At 35.2% G+C, this 18,403-nt stretch overlaps 1 protein-coding gene and 1 long non-coding RNA gene across 3 annotated transcripts; one reads left to right on the forward strand and one right to left on the reverse strand.

The window, feature by feature from the left end:
• Window positions 1–120: 120 nt before the first annotated feature.
• On the reverse strand, window positions 121–18,041 carry LOC114284311 (uncharacterized). Of its 2 annotated transcripts, none has more exons than XM_082880314.1 (19): window positions 17,809–18,041; window positions 14,980–15,052; window positions 13,896–13,939; window positions 12,227–12,269; window positions 11,839–12,063; window positions 11,598–11,750; window positions 6,237–6,308; window positions 4,717–4,761; window positions 4,501–4,580; window positions 4,269–4,333; window positions 4,120–4,186; window positions 3,898–4,011; window positions 2,961–3,034; window positions 2,615–2,712; window positions 2,479–2,538; window positions 1,974–2,042; window positions 1,843–1,896; window positions 424–519; window positions 121–331 (listed from the first exon to the last, which is right to left on the reverse strand). In XM_082880314.1, exons 1-18 carry the CDS (start codon window positions 17,916–17,918, stop codon window positions 442–444), a joined length of 1,524 nt encoding a protein of 507 aa, XP_082736440.1. In that variant the 5' UTR covers window positions 17,919–18,041; the 3' UTR covers window positions 121–331; window positions 424–441. The 2 variants fall into 2 exon arrangements, with proteins under 2 accessions (XP_082736440.1, XP_082736441.1); XM_082880315.1 differs by having other exon boundaries at window positions 17,831–18,039.
• Window positions 7,959–8,236, forward strand: LOC145795551 (uncharacterized). Its single transcript, XR_014336666.1, has 2 exons — window positions 7,959–8,017; window positions 8,094–8,236. It is a non-coding gene; the product is annotated as an uncharacterized LOC145795551 (long non-coding RNA).
• Window positions 18,042–18,403: the final 362 nt, after the last annotated feature.

Consider the following 18,403-nt stretch of genomic DNA (forward strand, 5'->3'; position numbering starts at 1 on the left):
AATAAAGATAAAAGGTGCAGCAACCCCTCTCTCTCTCTCTCTCTCGCAATATCATAAGATGTAAAACTTGGAAAGTTATACCTGCTGCTCCCCTTTAAGACATACTAAAACAAGATTATATGGTGAGACGAGAAATAATAATAATAATAATGACAGTAATAATAACAAGTGCATTTTTAAGGCAATTTTCATTTCTTTTGGGAAAAAGCTACAGTTCCATCGTGCAATAAAATACAAGGCGGAGGCAAAGAATTCATGTAATCTGTTGCTGCTGCTGCTCAGTTGCCACTGTTTTCTTTCTCATTGTCCAAAATGCAGTGTAATATCGATTCTGCAATTTGAAAAAGAAACTTAGAAGGATAAAATATTCTAACACACAACCACAAATATACCTATAAACTCAGCAGTAAGATGATAAAATACAAGGCGGAGGCAAAGAATTCATGTAATCTGTTGCTGCTGCTGCTCAGTTGCCACTGTTTTCTTTCTCATTGTCCAAAATGCAGTGTAATATCGATTCTGCAATTTGAAAAAGAAACTTAAAAAGGATAAAATATTCTAATACACAACCACAAATATACCTATAAACTCAGCAGTAAGATGATAAAAATCCCACCTCCCAAACTAATTATTGTCCTTCAAATCTTCAATCAAAATCCTTCACTAAATATTTACTCTATTTATATTTCCAAAGGCAAGCTATCACTCATTTATCATCATATACCTACACTAACTGAAAATTTTATTTAAAAATTTAAGTAGAAAATTTGCTACTCTCAGCTACCAATGGATAAATCTAAGAAGTTCAAAAAGGTTCCATACTCTCATCTAATTATATTTCAGAACTAAGACCTTATCGCTTATTACACATTGACAGAAATAAAGAGCCATCCCTCAAAACATCTTTACCAACTTTTTTTTTTTTTCTTTTTAAATAAATAAGTGTTTCAAACTCACAAACAGATCAGTCGTATGCATATGTTTAATGGCATATTTTAAGCTGAATAATAGTCTATAATACAAATCGGCGTATCTTTCAACCAAATATAACATGAACATGAAGATGTGTATTACGAGGGCAGGCATGTAGGATATCGAATTCATCTTATCTCTAAATCCACCAAAAAGTATCAAGGCTGAAACCGATTCAGTGCTTTTTTTCTTTTATACCCAAGTGCAATACGGACCATGCAAACACAATATGTTCAACAGAGTTATTTCTCTCACGCCATGTAACAATGTACATAATGAAAAAAGTATCAATATTGGATTTGGTGGAGTGTGGATATGAGAGATGTAGGCCCTGTTTGGTTTGTTTTTGAGAATCAAATTTTGGAAAAAAATTTCTAAAATTTTGTTTGGTTTAGTGATTGTGAAATTTTTTTTTCCAAAATCACTTTCTCTCTCCTACACATCAATCAATCACTTTTTCTCTCTCCTCTCTCCTTCTCAATTACTTTTTCTCTCACATCTACTCAACTACAATAAAATATCAAATCATTACAAACTCCCATACTCCAAAACTATTTCCAAAATATACAACCACACAAATCAAAAAAAAATTTGAACTCATTCCCCAAATTTCTTTTGGAAAATTTATCTTCCAAAACCAAACCAAACACACCCGTAATGTGTTTGAATCATGTAATTTACAATTATCTCCCATCAAATAGACAAACAAGAGAATTTTATCTTCAATTTTCTGACAGGTCAATTGTGTATTTGGAGAGTGTATGTGAATGTGAGTCATGAGATAACTTCCCATTAAATTAATTAATTTTGAAGATAGAAAAGTAAATGAATATAAGGATATACAATCCATGCACAGTGAGCGAAACTTACTTGCATCATTGACCTAGGGTTTGTAGTATAGGTTGTCTCAATGGTCTTCTCTTTCTGTAGTCAAAAATTTAATAATTTAGAATGCAATAAGAATTTTGTCACAAGATAATGCAAAGACAACATAACATTACCTCCAACTGAAAACCATAATGGAAAGCAACCCTTCTTACATCTTCTAAACTTAGTTCAATGGACATCTCCTACAAAGAAGTGAAGAAAACTCACAACAAAAAACAAGCATATCAGCCCATTAATCAACCCCACAGAGCATGACCGTGTAAATATCAGCTAGAATCTACGTTACATGGACTTAGGTACGGTCATCAAACCTCAAATTTAAGGATATGCAGACTCCATAAAAAAGGGCCATATTTTTATTATTTTAATTTATCATGTGAGATAAATTGGCATTATATGTAACGTTCGGCGTCAAAAGGCATTTTACTCTTTATAGCAATTATGTACACCAATATATACACATAATGACAGTGTTAAATACAAATATATAAAATCTGTTTGATAGAAAGTATTGGACACATATCCAATGCCCTTGTCCAAGTGTTGGGTATCCAACATGGGTATTTGATTTATTTTGAAGAGTCCATGTAACATAGGCTAGAAGGAATAGAATCTTACATCTTCCTGACCATACACGTCTGCAAAGTGATAAAGGAGAGGACCCAAGTTTATCCATACCTATAAACCAATCAAATTAAGTATGCATTCAAAATGAAGTAAACAAATTAACAAGAAGCTAATTCAAACAACTTACTCCCCCATCTTTGAGGATTCTTGAAATGATTTCAATATATTCTACGATGTTGTGTGCTGTATCAATAAAGAAGCATGTCACAACTGCATCCCAAACTCCTGCAACATAAGGTCTGCATAATTCAATCCTTACGAAAATATCATACATAGATAGCATGTGGAAGCTTTGAGCAATTAAATGAGATACTAGCTTCCACGAATTTGGAAGGACATAAAAAAAAATTGACTGAAGAAGAAGAATATATACGAATTCACAAGCATTCTATACTTTCAGTCATTGATGCCCCATTTTATGCTCAATAATAAAATACTAATAACAAAGAAACAAGTCATACTAACACGCCTACCTACTTGGCTTGGATCACTGTACACTTCAACAAAGTCACCTCCACACATAGAAAAGCCATCAGTAATCCCTGCACTGTTTCCAAGGGAAGTCAATAATAATCTTGATAGTTAAACATTGCAGGTGCAGTTGTGCATGACTGCGGGTATGCATGACTGCGGGTAGATGGTGCAAATGCCTAAAAAAAACATATATGGCCCATACAGAATTTCATAAAATTTTTACCACTGCCCGACTGATTACTTGGCAGTTCTACAATTGCGGATGTGAACTTGTACAATAATACCTAAATATTTTTGATATGGAACACAAATTGAAACCCCAACCCAACCACACCACCAGGAACAATTCAAAAAAAAAACCAACATTATCCTATGAGTGCGCATCTATATGTTACCATCAATGTAATGAGCAAAATTCTTCATAAGACAAATGATTAGCAAAATAGAAGGTATTCAACTTTTTATGTAGAAAAACAGTATGCAGCAAACAGAATCCATGTAACAGCTGTAATTCACTGATATGTACTTAATTTGGAAAATTAATCACCTAGTGAAGTTTTGGTTCACAATAAACAAGATGCAAAGGGTTCACAGAAAATGTGGAACTACTAAAGCACACATCCCAAACATAATACATAAGAAAAAAAATTATCAAATATAAAGGTCAACCGGATCCCAATTCCTTTCAGGGAAACAATCAGAAACCTGATCAAGTTTAGATGCACACTACACTTGGCCTTGAAAGGTCCTCATCGGGTAAAATGGAAATCCAATAAGATAAGTAACAAAGCAGTTTCTTAAAAGATTCCCTTAAATTTTTTCTTTTGAAAAAAAAAAAAAAGAAAAAAAAAGAAAACTGAAAGAAATAACAAAATCAAAGAATCAAACAAAGATGCCAAAAAACAAAAACACACACATAAATGGACAACTAAATACCTAGCTGGAAAAATATCTGGAATTGAAACTGGACGAAGCTGATCACTGTCAGAAAGTGAATTGCAATTGCTATGAATCCAAGGATATATTGTCCACTCCCCAACAGTCTGAGTCCTAATAATACAACAAAAAAGCTTATCATAAGAATGATAATCTCTTCTCTTTATCAGGAAAAAGGATAAAGAAAAGCACATTAGAATGAGATTGTCATGATATCCTTACTGGTTAAGAATAAAACTTGAACAAATCATCATATAGTATGAAAATTCATTCCCCTGGCTTACAAAACCTGGGACATGAAAAAGAAATGTCAACAACTTTGAGAAAGACACATTTCAATATAGATTGCAAAAAAAACAACTTAAACATACCTAGACATGAAATTTCCAAAGCCAACCTACCAAGTCCAGCACCAGGAACTAAACAGGCAGGAGGGCTATTAAAAAAGTATGGTATTAGTCCATCATCAAGATGGTGCATAAGTCCAAAGCAATAAGAATTAGAAAAAATCGAAAAGAAAGGTCTCCCAATAAAGTGATTATGACATGCATAGTAAGCATAGTCTATACTGGAATAATAAAAACAATGACAGAATTAAGATACCAATCCTTCTGGCGAACAGAGAATTGAATTTCAAGTTCTTCAAGAATGGGCTTGTAGCACTGATCACGTTCTCTCTGCCCCTGTATGAAAATAAGCAATAAAAGGAACATTTGTTTATAAATCAATGATAATAGTGAACATTGAACCTCAAGTTCAAGTTTCTCTTAGTAGAAATTTAAAAATAGAAAGTCAAATTTATGGTAAATTAGAGAGTACCTCAGCTGCCCAATCTCTTACAATGTTCCTGATAATGCAGCGAACCTGACCACAGAGTAAAAATAGAAATTGCCAATAAAAAAAGAATAAAAATGGACACCACCTTCAATAGCTACATTATTACCATAAAATGGTACTTAACACATTTTTTACAAGACATGAAAATAAAAGCCATTGACCAACATCTATGTTACATGGGTTCAGGTACAGGTGTTAGGTGCAGGAATGTGTCTAAGTATTAGATTCATTTAATTCTCGTGCCCGAGGATACCATCCATGACAACTAAATTTTCTTTCATTTATTTAGAGTAAAATGGTGTTTATAACTAACATAGAGCTTTTTATGCATAGAATGAGTTCATAGCTCCATAGTAAACTCTACTAAAACATTTTTGTTGGGTGCATGCCCAACTATACATAACAGACACATCTCATGGCCTAACCCAAGTGTCAAGCATCTGACAAAGGAACTTAACAAATTTAGGGGTTGTTTGGGGTGTCCTAAATAAGTGTACTTTTTGTCTTTTTGGACTAAAAAATTGATGAAGAAAATATGGATGCTTAGGTTAACTTTTTGACTTTTTATGGAAAAATGTGTAATAAAAAATTGTAAAAATTGATTTGTAGGAAAAAATTAGGATTGAGAGTTGTGCAACCGTAATTGTTGACTTTTGGTGAATAGTGTTAACTTTTTAACTTTTTGAGTAACTTTTTGACTTTTTGGCTTTTTTGCAATATGCCAAACTTGGCCTTAGAAGTGTCTATGTAATATATACCAACATCCTTTCTTCTGAAAAGCAGTGTGAGGAAAAGAAAAGTACCCCTTAAGATCTTCAACACATCATGCTTTTACTTGAGAACAGAATTTATGGAATCAGAGATAAAGTACTTCTTCCAGCAAGGTGTTTCACTTATGCTTTTATTAACAGTAAAATGAATTAGAATGTATTTTTATACCGTTATACCCCAAGTAACATGGACACAGACAGGTGGCATGACACAGACACGTTGATGCGGCCATTTTCAAAAATGCAAGACACGATAAGCTTGGGACAAGATAAATTTTATATTTTTACAAATATATTATATGTCTAATATATTAATAATTTATTCAAAGGTAATGGGAAAAAAAAGTAGAGAGATTAACATAAAACTAATTAAACTTTGGAAATCATACATTCTGCAAGATATCATTCAAGCAACAATTGCATAAAACAATTGTAGAACATTGAAATATACATGATGTATTCATCTTATAACTATTTCAAAATATATTTGAAGTGCACGAGTTGCATTATGAAGAATGAAAATCATTGTTGCTATGAAGACATTTATCATATTGGTCGTATTTGGAGAGTGTAATAAATGTCGTCGAAGTGTTTGTATAGTGTCTCATATTATGAATTAAAAATTTTAATTGTTGAAGGAGTGTCTGCATAAATTTCACATTGATTCTCTTCTGTTTTAGCAAACTTAAAACAATCTAAAGTTGATTTTCAGCCATAAGGGAACAAATATACCTTATCCACATCAACTAAGGGGACATGTAACTGAAATGATGGATCTAACCAATCAGGAGGTGATGAGGATACCTGAAATTAGAAGAGTACAAATAAAAATTAACAATATATAACAGAAACGAAGTACAAAAATAAATGCCAAAGTTACATAAGCAATTGCATGTGTGGACCAAAGCAAAAAGCAGAAACCAAAAATTGGAAGGAAACTGTCAATCTTTTAAATGGTCCACAACTTACTTTTTTATCAGCAATAGAAAAAAAATTAAATAAGAAGATAAAGAAAGTACTAAGTACACCACAAGAAGTCCATCAAAAAGAAAAGAAAAGGGAAAAAAAATGACAAAATTACAAGTGACAAACAACCTTCCAATCTCTAGAAATCACAAGTAAGAAATCTTTTCTCATGGTTCTTAAGTTTCTTCTCATTTATCACAAAAAAAATTCTCGCATTTCTTTCCATCTAATAACCCAAAAAACCATGACACAAATCACAGTATTCCAAAGGAATCAGTCTCTTTTAGTTGAAACAAAACCTCTATAATCAATAATGAGCATTTGGACACAAGAAGTCAGAACTACACAATCAACCTCCTCCAATTGAAATATATGATATCATAAAGCCATGGCCACGGGACAATGTAGAAATAAATGATCAACATACTTGAAATTCTCCTACACATTATGCAATTACGTCCCCTATTTTGAAAAAATGTCATTGGTACTGAAATTCATGTGAGCCAAAGACCATACAAAGATTTGAACTTTAAAGGGCACAAATGCTTTCCAAATCAACTAGTGAGGAGGGAAAAAAGAAGCATTAGGATCATCAATAATCTCATCAAAGTAAGACTCACAAGACAACAAACCTAATGAGATAAAAAAAGACCCGCAAGAGAAATAGAAACATTATGAGAGCAAGAAAGTTTGTACAAACGGGGAAATGAGCGATCGAAAGAATCATCCTCTAACCACACATATTGAAACATCAGTTAGGAATCCGTAATCATGGTTGAATAAAATAACACAAAATATATTGCTAATGGGATCAGAAAAGAATAAAGAGAAATGCCTTAAAAATGTTTGTACAACCAACCCGTTTGCATCTTCAAGGTTCAGAAAGAAAAGAAAAGGTCATCACCCACTCTCTTTTTGCAGTAATATGCAGTACTGAGAGGCATGAGTGGGGTAAAGAAAATAAGCTCCAACAATAGAAGGTGACAAATACCCTCACAGTTGAAGATAGTAGCACAACATCACTTTCATTTTGTTCTCCTCCCATCAACCCCCTTTCCCCCACCAAGCAATGCCCCAAATGCATGTTTCCCAATAACAAATGAAAACAATGCAGAACTTGTTGAAGACTTATAAACATACTACTTGAAAAAGGAGATTGTATGAAAATTTTGAATATTTTCATATGCAAGGAGCATAAACCATCTTTTCTTACACTGCCCTGTTTCTTTGCATTATGGCAGAGGCTCTTTCATCATATTCAGGTGGTTTGGATGCCTCCACATTCTTGTGTTTAAATGCTTAATGTTAATTATAGGGGCTTTAGTTCAAGCAAGAAGGCTCACATTCTTTGGAAGTGTGTAGTTTATGGTATAGTTAGAAAGAATTGCAAGGGTGTTCGAGGATGAGGTTAAGGATTTTGTAAGAAATAATGTATAGAGAAAGAGAGAGAATAAATTGTATGTATTATTATTGATTGATATATTGATGTTGATGTATTAATTACAGATGGTGAGGTACTCATTATATAGGAGAGGATTGGGGAGTAGGTGAGTGTGTGTGGTAGGTGAGTTGAGTGGAGGTGGTAGGTGATGATATATTTTATAGGAGAGGATTGGGGAGTAGGTGAGTGTGTGTGGTAGGTGAGTTGAGTGGAGGTGGTAGGTGATGATATATTTTAACAGCCCCCCGCAAACTCAAGGAGGATAGAAACTAACCAACTTGAGTTTGAAGAGAGTTACAAAACAAGAAAATACATAAAAATAAAAGAGGATAGGAGACACTGTATGGTCGTGTCAGACCGTTGGTGAAGACACTGGATGGTGGTGTCATAACGTTGTAGAGGACACTGTATGGTGGTGTCATAACGGTGTAGAGGACACTGGATGGCGGTGTCAGACCGATGTAGAAGACAGTTTATGGGGTCATGTCGGACCGTTGTAGAAGACAGTTTATGGGGTCATGTCGGACCGTTGTAGAAGACAGTTTATAGGGTCATGTCAGACCGTTGTAGAAGACAGTTTATGGGGTCATGTCGGACCGTTGTAGAAACTAATCGGAATCTATGTCGGGACAGTTTACAGAGTCTTGTCGGACCCATAAAGGAGCTAACCGGAATCAATGTCGGGACAGTTTACAGAGTCTTGTCGGACCCATGAAGGAGCTAACCGGAATCAATGTCGGGACAGTTTACAGAGTCTTGTCGGACCCATAAAGGAGCTAACCGGAATCAATGTCGGGACAGTTTACAGAGTCTTGTCGGACCCTTGGAAAAGCTAACCGGAATCAAATGTCGGGACAGTTTACAGAGTCTTGTCGGACCCCTAAAAAGTCGCACCCTCAAAAGGTGTGCCCAATCTTTCAAAAGGCGTGCCATCAAAAGGCGTGCCCAATCCATAAAAAGACGTGCCATCAAAAGGCGAGCCCAAGTCATAAAAAGATGTGCCGGACATGATGGCAAGGCACGTGAGTGCCTTGACTGGCGCACCCGTTTGTCGTCTGGCGTCAAGTGGCGCGCGATACGCGTGGCTGCCTCGCTATTTAACCAAGGTTGATGCTGAGGCTGAGGCAGACAAAAAAACTTCTGAAAATCCTCTGAAAACAACTCTTCCTTTGCTGAGAAAGAAACTCTGTAATACTCTGTAACCAACCCGTCTCTGAAACACTCAGCAACATGGCCTCTTCTTCCCGTCCAGCTACCCAGAACATGGCCTCCTCTTCCCGTGGTCTGCTCACGCTCTTTCCAGACCTCAACGAGTCAACAAGAGAGAGAACTGGTGCGGTGGCACTGGAATCTCAACCAAGCGCCCCGGAGTTTACTCCGTTGAACTTTCCGATGCGGTCTGTGGAGCAAAGAATGGCAGTGCAGTCGGATGTGGAGGCCAATCAGTATACTTTGAAGGCATGTGTGGAAAGCATGACGGCGGTCACAAACTTGTCAAACCGGCTGCAGAGTAGGACAAATGAGGTGCAGCATTTAAATGCCCAACTGGCTCTGCTCCAACGCATGTATAAGGATGCGCGAGCAGAGATAAGTGTGCTAAAGGCGGAAAACAAGGAGCTGAAACGGAAGGCCAGTTTTATGTTCCGATTTGGAGGGCCGCCATATGCTGCAGTGGAGGAGCAGGGAGTAGTGATCATGCCCAGTGGAGTGGGAAACACGGAGGCAACACCGGCAAGGGCCGCCCAAGACGGTGGCAAGAAGAAAAGACCGGCGGAATAGGCGAGAAGAAAAATCCCACTGTTCCGATTTGTGTTAGTTGTGTTTTGTTTTGTTTTGTGTTTTGTGTTTTTTTATTTTTTTTATTTTTATTTTTTTTATGGTGTAAAATGCTGATCGGGGTTGATCCCCGGCATGAAGAAATGACAAGTTCGTAAAATGTTGTTTTTTTTTTTTTTTTTTTTTTTTTTTTTGTTTTTGTTTTGGGAGTGTTTTGTTGAAAAAATAAAAATAAAATGAAAGAAAACAAGGGAGAAAGAAAATAGATAAAAAATATTTATAGATGGATTATATGAAAAACATCAGTGCGATTGTTTCAAAATAAAGTGGGGTATTTAAAAAAGAGGAAAAGTGACTTGGAAAAAATAAATAAAAATAAGTGATTTTTGAAATCAAATGGAGGAGAGAGAGGGACAAACCCATGTGATAAAGTGGAGAGAGAGTCGGTGAGTGGGGTGCAAAAGGTGAAGGAGAAATGATGGATTGAAAATGGTTTGGGTCAAAAGTGGACACTGTTAGTGGGGAACATGAGTGCATTGATTATTTGATATAATAATAATAATAATAAAAATAAAAAGTTAGAACAGTTGGAGAGAATGAGTGGAGTATGGTAAGGGTTTCATCCAAAGCCAAAATTCCTGCAGCGAATCACTTCGCAAATCCTAGCATGAGCTTTTTCTCTTTCCAGGCTTATTCATGAATTTCCTGGTGATTTCAAGAGCCTCTGGTGGCATTGTGGCAGAGAACACCCCAACCTGGATTTTGGGTGGCAGCAACTGAGAACACTCCAACCTGGATTTTGGGTGGCAGCAACTGGAAAATATCATAGATCTGATTTTTAAAAAACCTCGTGACAGCATTTCATCAGCTTCATCCAAGACAAACATTTTGATGTAAACAGGGCGAAGTGATTGTCTCCGCAACATGTCAAACACACGACCAGGAGTACCAACAACAACATGAACCCCACTGGAGAGAATGCGCTGATCTTCGCGCACACTAGTCCCTCCAACACAAGCATGAACCTTCACACTTTGCTGGGCAAGTTCAAGAGTGGGTGGAAGAACCAAAGCTTGGCACTCAACCAAGCTATAATCTAGCTGCTGCAGAATTCCAGAGCAGAGTGTTACAGTGTTTCCAGTTCCAGACTGTCTCGTCATATGAGGTGAAGAATTCTTCTCTATCAGCCTCACACATGACTACAGTTGCACAAATCTTTGTTGATTTTATCAGCGGAATAGGTTGAGGTCCGGCGGGCGGCTAAGGTGAGGTTGCCGCCCGCCGGGGAAGCGAAAATACTAGGTTTTAAACCAGCTCTGATACCATGTAAGAAATAATGTATAGAGAAAGAGAGAGAATAAATTGTATGTATTATTATTGATTGATATATTGATGTTGATGTATTAATTACAGATGGTGAGGTACTCATTATATAGGAGAGGATTGGGGAGTAGGTGAGTGTGTGTGGTAGGTGAGTTGAGTGGAGGTGGTAGGTGATGATATATTTTATAGGAGAGGATTGGGGAGTAGGTGAGTGTGTGTGGTAGGTGAGTTGAGTGGAGGTGGTAGGTGATGATATATTTTAACAGATTTCAATAGGATTTGAGACAAGATTCACTTTATGGCTTCCTTCTGGGCTCAGTTTCCTCTCCATTTAAGGGGCTCCCTTTGTATATTTAATCAATAGTCATTGGAGAGCAGTGTGTGATTTCTACTTCTTTTTTTTCCCCTCTTCTTTTTTAAAAGAGGACTTCTAGTCCTCATTTGTACTTTTTGTACTTTGTCTTGATTTTCATTAATAATATTTTGTTTTGTTGCTGATACAATAAAAAAAAATATTCGTCTATTCTATCCACAACAAGACATGCTATACAAAAAGATAGGTTAAAGAGAATAAAATAAAATCTTACATTTCCATTGGAATCAACAACAGAACTCATTGCTGACTGATCGTTTGCAGTCTTAATATTGTTGCCACCGGCTTCATCTAAGTTTTGTTCACATTGTAAGCGTGCAGAACAGCTCCCAGTATCGGAGCCATTGACGTGTAGAACAGTCACCTCCTGTTGTTGTTAACAACAGCAGTCAAATTTTCAACATAGAAGTACATAACCAACACAAAATACGACCAGCATGGATAATACCACAAACCTCATTGATGGTCGACCCATCAGGTGACCTGCATGTTATATTGCTTCCTTCTCCACAACTAGCTTCATCAGATTTCAATAAAGCTACTCTTCCACTTGTTGAGGCAGGTTGGCAAGAGCAAGCATTTCTTTCACCAGCAAGAATATTATAGTCCGGGAAATTTTCCAGATTTTGGTGTTGACAAATATCAATTTCCTGGCTCATATCAATTGGGGGATCAAATGCCTGCCAATAACAACAGTCCTAGAATTATTTATACAGATCTAAGATGCAACTTGCAACAAATAATCTCTGCACAGTTCTTCCACAGGAGTATGAAAACATTCTCTATAAAAAATAAACAGAAAGGGGAAAAAAGCAGGAAATAAAAAATAGAGCTGCAAATCACCTGAAGCATGTTAAATATGAAAAATGAATTTTTTGAAATACACCTGCAGCATAGGGACACCAATGTGATTAGAATCTTCCAAGATGTTATTGTGCTAAAGTTACATTCTAATACCTAGCATATAATTGGCTGCGCATTTTTTTTTTCCATATCCTAACCAAAAATACTAAATGTATGTACATATAAAACAAGAGTCGCTAAAAGATATGTATGTTTTTATAAGGGCCCCTTAGCTTTATAGTATCGACCATTAGCAGAAGGGATCATATGTCATATGATACAAACGGATACGAGTACAGAAATGAAGCCCCAAAAGGTAAGGGAGAAAGCCGGAAAAAAGCGATAAAATACATGTCAATAACCCATAATAGAAAGGGTATTTAAGTCAGCAAGGTAAGTAGATGCCTCATTGCCAAGACATGCTCTTTTAAAAGAATTGCCCATGTTTCATGCACCTTAAAAAGTTAGCCACATATGTATATATGGCACCATGCTTAGTTCAGTCTCTTTGCCTTCCCAAATGAAATGACATCTTCTGCCTGAATTTTAGCATTTCGTAGCTTATTTTTTCCCTTAAATTAAACTTATTTGTTCTACATGAGAATGGTTGTGAAAGAAGACATAAATATGCTGTTGATCAAGTTCTATGTTCAATGAAATAATAAGCGTGTCATCATGGGGGTGTTTGTTTCAGCTTTTCAAAACTAACTTATGGCTTTTAGTTTTGAAAAAGTTATTTTGGACTGTTTGGTTAAACTTATTTCAAATAGCTTCTGATTCTAACAGCTTATTTTAACTCAAAAAAGCTGATTCTGAGAAACTGCTCACCCCTTACTTCTAATTATCAGCTTCTGCTGTGGACATTTTAATTTATAGTTATACTCATAAATTTTTTTATTTTTTATTTTTTTAAAAATAGAAAAATACCCAAATGGACTATAGATTATTATTATTTTTTTTTATGAGAAATATAGGCAAACAAAAAATAAAAATTAATTGAAAAAGCTACCTGTTTGGTAGAGCTGTGGGAAAGTGCTTATAGCTTATGTCTAAACAGCTTATAGCTTATAACTATGAACATAAGCTGATTTCTAACTTATAAATTAAGCATCTCCTGCCCCACTCAAAGAATAAGTTGATTTCTGACTTTCAAAAAATTATACACTATAAGCTATAAGCTAAACCAAACACATCAAAATAGCTTAAATTAAGCTGAAAGCTGAAATAAGCTACTTTTAAGTTCTGCCAAACAGGCACAAACACTACTCAGCAACTTAAATCTATAATCTAATAGTTACACCAAACAGATTAACAACTTCTAATTAAAGTCATAATCTATAATCTATTAAGTTATAATCTATAAGCTGTTTTAACAGCTACACCAAACGGGGCCCATATAATCCAATGCTATTCAACTTTGGGCTATCTTCTTCTATTTTGGCTTGTTTAGTGGCAAATACAATTCACTCTGATTTTTCTTTAATACTAGGAAACAGACTTTTTTTTTTTTTTTATCAAGATTTATGTGTATCTCACTAAGGTAATGGCCTATGATTATTACCATTCGAAGAAAATCTCTCTCCCAATTAGGCTAGCATAGCGTTATTGTGAATGTAGTATGCAATATATTCTACAGTTCATAGCAGAAAATAAGTTGAGGAAAATATACCATCTCAGTCTTTGAAATTTTACTGGGAGGTGGGACAGCAGACCCTGCAAAAACAGCATGTAAAATATATCAGTTTCCAATGGAAGAAAACCCAAGTATAGGATTCTTCAAGACACTTAGCACATTAGAAACACTATTATGGCCACTAACATGATTTTACATATGATATCAAAACATATATTAAAAGAAAAAATCCTTATTCCCAAAAATATAATATTGACAATCTTTCCCCTCCCAAACACACATTAATGTGTACTATTTGGGTGTTGTTTTTAAGGCGGAAGGGTGGGGATGGAGATGAGATATATGAATATAATATAGAACAAAAGGGGGCAACAAAGCATTGAAGAAAAAGACAGCCTTCATACATGTCAAGAACAACAAAAGACAAGACAAAAGAAGTGCTACACCCAACCACAACAATAGGCCCACACTTATCCATCAAGGAGGCAAATGACTCCCTATATGAGATTCTTTAGAAGAAGCTTCTCTTTAGCCAACAAGCCTGCCTGATAATTGGAATATAACAGTAGTTTGCCATAGCCACTTCTTTTTTTGCATTAAATATTCAGAATTAGATACATAGTTTGAGAGATGAAATAATATTATGCAACACCACATGAAAACATAGGTAAGAAGAAAAACAGTGCATAGCAACTTTAATGTATAGCAGTGGAGTGGGAAAAAATAAATAAATAAAAGAAAAAAAACCAAGGATAGAACTCTTGGAGAAAAAGAGGATTGGAAGAAAAGAAGAAAAAAAAAAAGAAGGAAAAAAGAAAACAATATTGATGACATTGAGAGAAACAGATGAATGCCACGTAAGAGTTAACAGTGGAAACCCTTAAAAACTTTGCAAAATAAGACCTTAAAAAAGGCTGAAAGGCCATGAAATGAGTATAGTGGTAACAATACGGACGAAAGAAATCTGGCCAACTACAAAGAAGCCAGATTTAATTCCAGCCAATTAAGCCCTCTCTATATTGATAATAGTTAGGCAGAATTGTATTTTATTTCATATGAAATATTTTGGTTATAATTTATGGTAACGAAGTTCTCTTAGACAAGTAGAGAAGTAGGATACCTTGTGGGCAGGTGGAAGCCTTGCAAAAGATCTTTCATATCTTTTTACATCATCTTCTGCAGCATCTGGATAACTGTAAGAAAAGTTTTCAAAAAATCAGGGGATAGGGTCAGCAATACTATTTTGTCCTTATAATCTCGCTCATTGAGGATAGAAAGAAAAAAAAAATGAACTTCAGAAAGTTGAGATTCATTGAAGGAAAATCCAAACATACAAAAAATCAGATGGCAAAATGGATTAGTATGAGAATTTACTAATAAAAATTATAGTTGAGAAGAAGAATTTTTCATTTTTCCCCAAACTTGCAGCCTTGCAGGGTTCTAAGAAGAATCTTAATTGTCCAGAGTTCAGAATGTGAATATGAATGAGGGGCAAGTGATACTTTGCGTTTTTCAGTTTCCTGTCTATTATGACTTATGAGAGTTATATTGGTGCAACATTCACAGAAGCAATTGGTTGCTATATTCATGTCGAGCATGGCTCTATTAGTGTTGTTGCTATGCTTTATCATAGTGCTAGGGCCTCTTGCGGATGAATCATGTCCATTCATATGGTCCAAATGAGGATGATCTAATTTAGACAGGATCGACTTGTGTCTCAAAAGTAGGTTTTCTAGGGTGCGAGTCGTCATGAGATCTTGTTAACTTTAGGTCACGTTTGTTTCGCCGCTTTAGCAGTCGGATTGGACTAGGATGGCTGTGGGTTCCCCCCACAGCGTGTTTGGTGATGATTTGGGAGGGCAGCTTGATAGTGCGAGTGGCTTAGTAATCCTCCTCAGTAGGGGGATTAGCTTGGCTGGGTAAAGTGTGAGATTAGGAAAACAGTGAGCGGATTGAGTCTTTCCGGTCGTCCGTCCAGATGTCCGGAACAGTGCTTTTTTTTTTTTTTTTTTTTGCTATTGCAACCTGTTATTTTAAAAAAGAAAATTTTATATTTATTTTAGATATTTTTTTTAATATATAAATTATTTTTTTTAGATTTTTTATAAAAATAACTTAACAATCTCATTACTAACCATTTCTCACACTATATTATCAAAACAAACACACTTTCAGTTAATCTTCTCACTAATAACCCACACATTAACAATCTCTTCACTAACCATCTCCTCACTAACAATCACATCTAACCTAATCCACCAAACAAACGTGGTCATACTGTCTTGGTCTCTTCTGGCATTAGGTTCGGGGGGGTTACCCCTCTTGATCTCTTGGGTGTTAAGGCCTTGGGGTGTTTGTTTTTTTATGTCTGATTCGCTCAGGCTTGTATTGTTTGACTTGTACAAGGAGGTGTGAACCCCAGTTAATTCTTGTAAATCATTCTTTTGTGTACATAACACAACATACTTCCCTATTCCCCCACCCCCCCACCCACCCACCCACCCACCCATAACAACAACAACAACAAAAACAAAAACAAAAACAAAAATTGAAATGAGTGTGACAAAACAATTGTAGTAACGCCTAGCATAATCCGGCATCAAATTCAAGGAATAGATTAATAACTAAATTGCATATTATTCACTTTGCTTGTTTTTGGTTTTTCAAAAGCACTTTTTAGAAAATTCTACTTTCTTGTTTTGCATGTTTTTTTTTTTTGTTTTTACTGAATTTTTTTTAATATTTTAAGCAATTTTTAAAATTTTTAGACACACCTAACATAATTACACATAAAAAGTATAATTTTTGTAAAAAAAATCGTTTAAAAATTCACTAAATACCAAAAATACAAAAAAAAAAAGAGAAGAGAATTCAGTATATTTTATGTATTTATTAATTTTTAAAATATTTTTTTACAAATTTTTTACTTTTTAAATACATCTAAGTAAGGTGCATCTAAAAAAGTAGGGAAAAAAATGCTTAAAATTTTAAAAATATTTACTAAAAAAAAAAACGAAAAACGAAAAACAGAAAACTCAGTTTTCAAAAACTTAATCCAAAAAACTAAAACCAAACACATACATTGGTATTGAGCTCCTTGTGAGCCAAATAACATGCAGAAACTTTTAACTTTAAGAGACCTAATAGCATCCCAAATCATCTCATGAGGAACAAAAAAAAAATGTGCAATTGTATCATCAATAAACATATCAAAAAAAGATTTACAAGAAAACAAACCAAATGAAGATACATACATATATATATATATAAATGAATGGTGTGCAAATGGTAAGCTTTGAACTAGTGCCATGTCTTGCTAATGCTGTGGACATGAATGTGATGGCAATTAGTGGCCGTGGGTGCAAATCAATAGGGAGGAGGGAGGCGGTGGCATGAGAGGTGGGGGAGGATGGAGGGTGGCTAGGGTTAGGGTTTGGTTTTTAGGGAGAAGATAATAGGTTAGGGTTTTTGGAAATAAGATGAAGATAAGGGTACATTGTCATTTAAATTTTTATATTATATTTTAATTTTGATTGAATTTTTTTTCATGTCAACGCTCAATTTTGGTGTGTTTCAAACAATAATTTGGAAATACAAAATGATCAAAACAGGTATTTGGCCTTTTTAAAAAAAGCCGAGGGAAACAGCTCCGAAATTAAACAACGAGGACAAAATGGATTTGCCCTATAAAAAAATAAATAAACTCCTTCTAGTAGGGTTAATGAAAGAATAAACATTACATACTAAAAACATACCCAAATCCCATAATCAAGCTACAACTCAAGTTGAAGTCATTACAGAAGTGCAATCAATAATTGAAACATTAAAGCATTCACAAATCACTAGTAGAATACAATACTTCTTTGAAGTGAGGCTTCTAAGTAATTGATCACAAATAAGATTAAGATAAATTGAGAGTGTGAATATATGTATATATATATATATATACTTGAGGTATGCGCTGATAATACGTCGAAGAGATTTGACTTCAAGGGCTTCTTCAAGCTTTCGGCGTCGCAGTTCCTCATGCTGCTCCTCCTCCACGTCGCTCTTCGACATTTTCTTTTCCTTTTTCCTCCCAGCCAAACACGACTCTTTTTCTTCTCCTTCCGCCTCAGTTTACAAAACATTTGTCTGCGGTGATGGTGAAATTACAGGTGCACATATCTACCTATCTATACTATTATTATATCCAGAAAAGCTTCATACCCCACTACGGGTCAGTCGACCCCAGTGAGGTGTCGGTCCCGGATTGGTTCAAAAAAAAAATTGTTTTTTTTTTTTTTTTTTTAAGTTTTCAGCCATTGGGGGCGCGCCACGTCACTGGGGGCGCGACCCCCAGTGGGTGTATGGATCACGGCTCTATTATATCTACCTATACTATTATTATTATTATAAGGTGAACGCCTCTTTGAAACTTTACTCTCCTCATGCCATATGACAATATTTTTTATTTTTAAAAAAAAAGGTTAAACATCATGGGTTTAAATATAAGGACTCATACCACTTAAGCTAAGTACACATTATAATATTAATTTCATTAT

This window comes from Camellia sinensis, chromosome 7, assembly GCF_055761805.1.
Source record: "Camellia sinensis isolate YWXY chromosome 7, ASM5576180v1, whole genome shotgun sequence".
Classification (NCBI taxonomy): domain Eukaryota; kingdom Viridiplantae; phylum Streptophyta; class Magnoliopsida; order Ericales; family Theaceae; genus Camellia; species Camellia sinensis.

Bases quoted from the DNA above. Each gene is read 5' to 3' on its own strand.
- LOC114284311 (XM_082880314.1), bottom strand. From the start codon at position 17,918: ATGTCGAAGAGCGACGTGGAGGAGGAGCAGCATGAGGAACTGCGACGC. The intron at 12,064-12,226 runs GTGATTTGCAGC...TGTTATTGGCAG, and splicing joins TCATATTTAACATGCTTCAG to GCATTTGATCCCCCAATTGA. The intron at 4,012-4,119 runs GTAAGGATATCA...TTGTATTATTAG, and splicing joins TCAAGTTTTATTCTTAACCA to GACTCAGACTGTTGGGGAGT.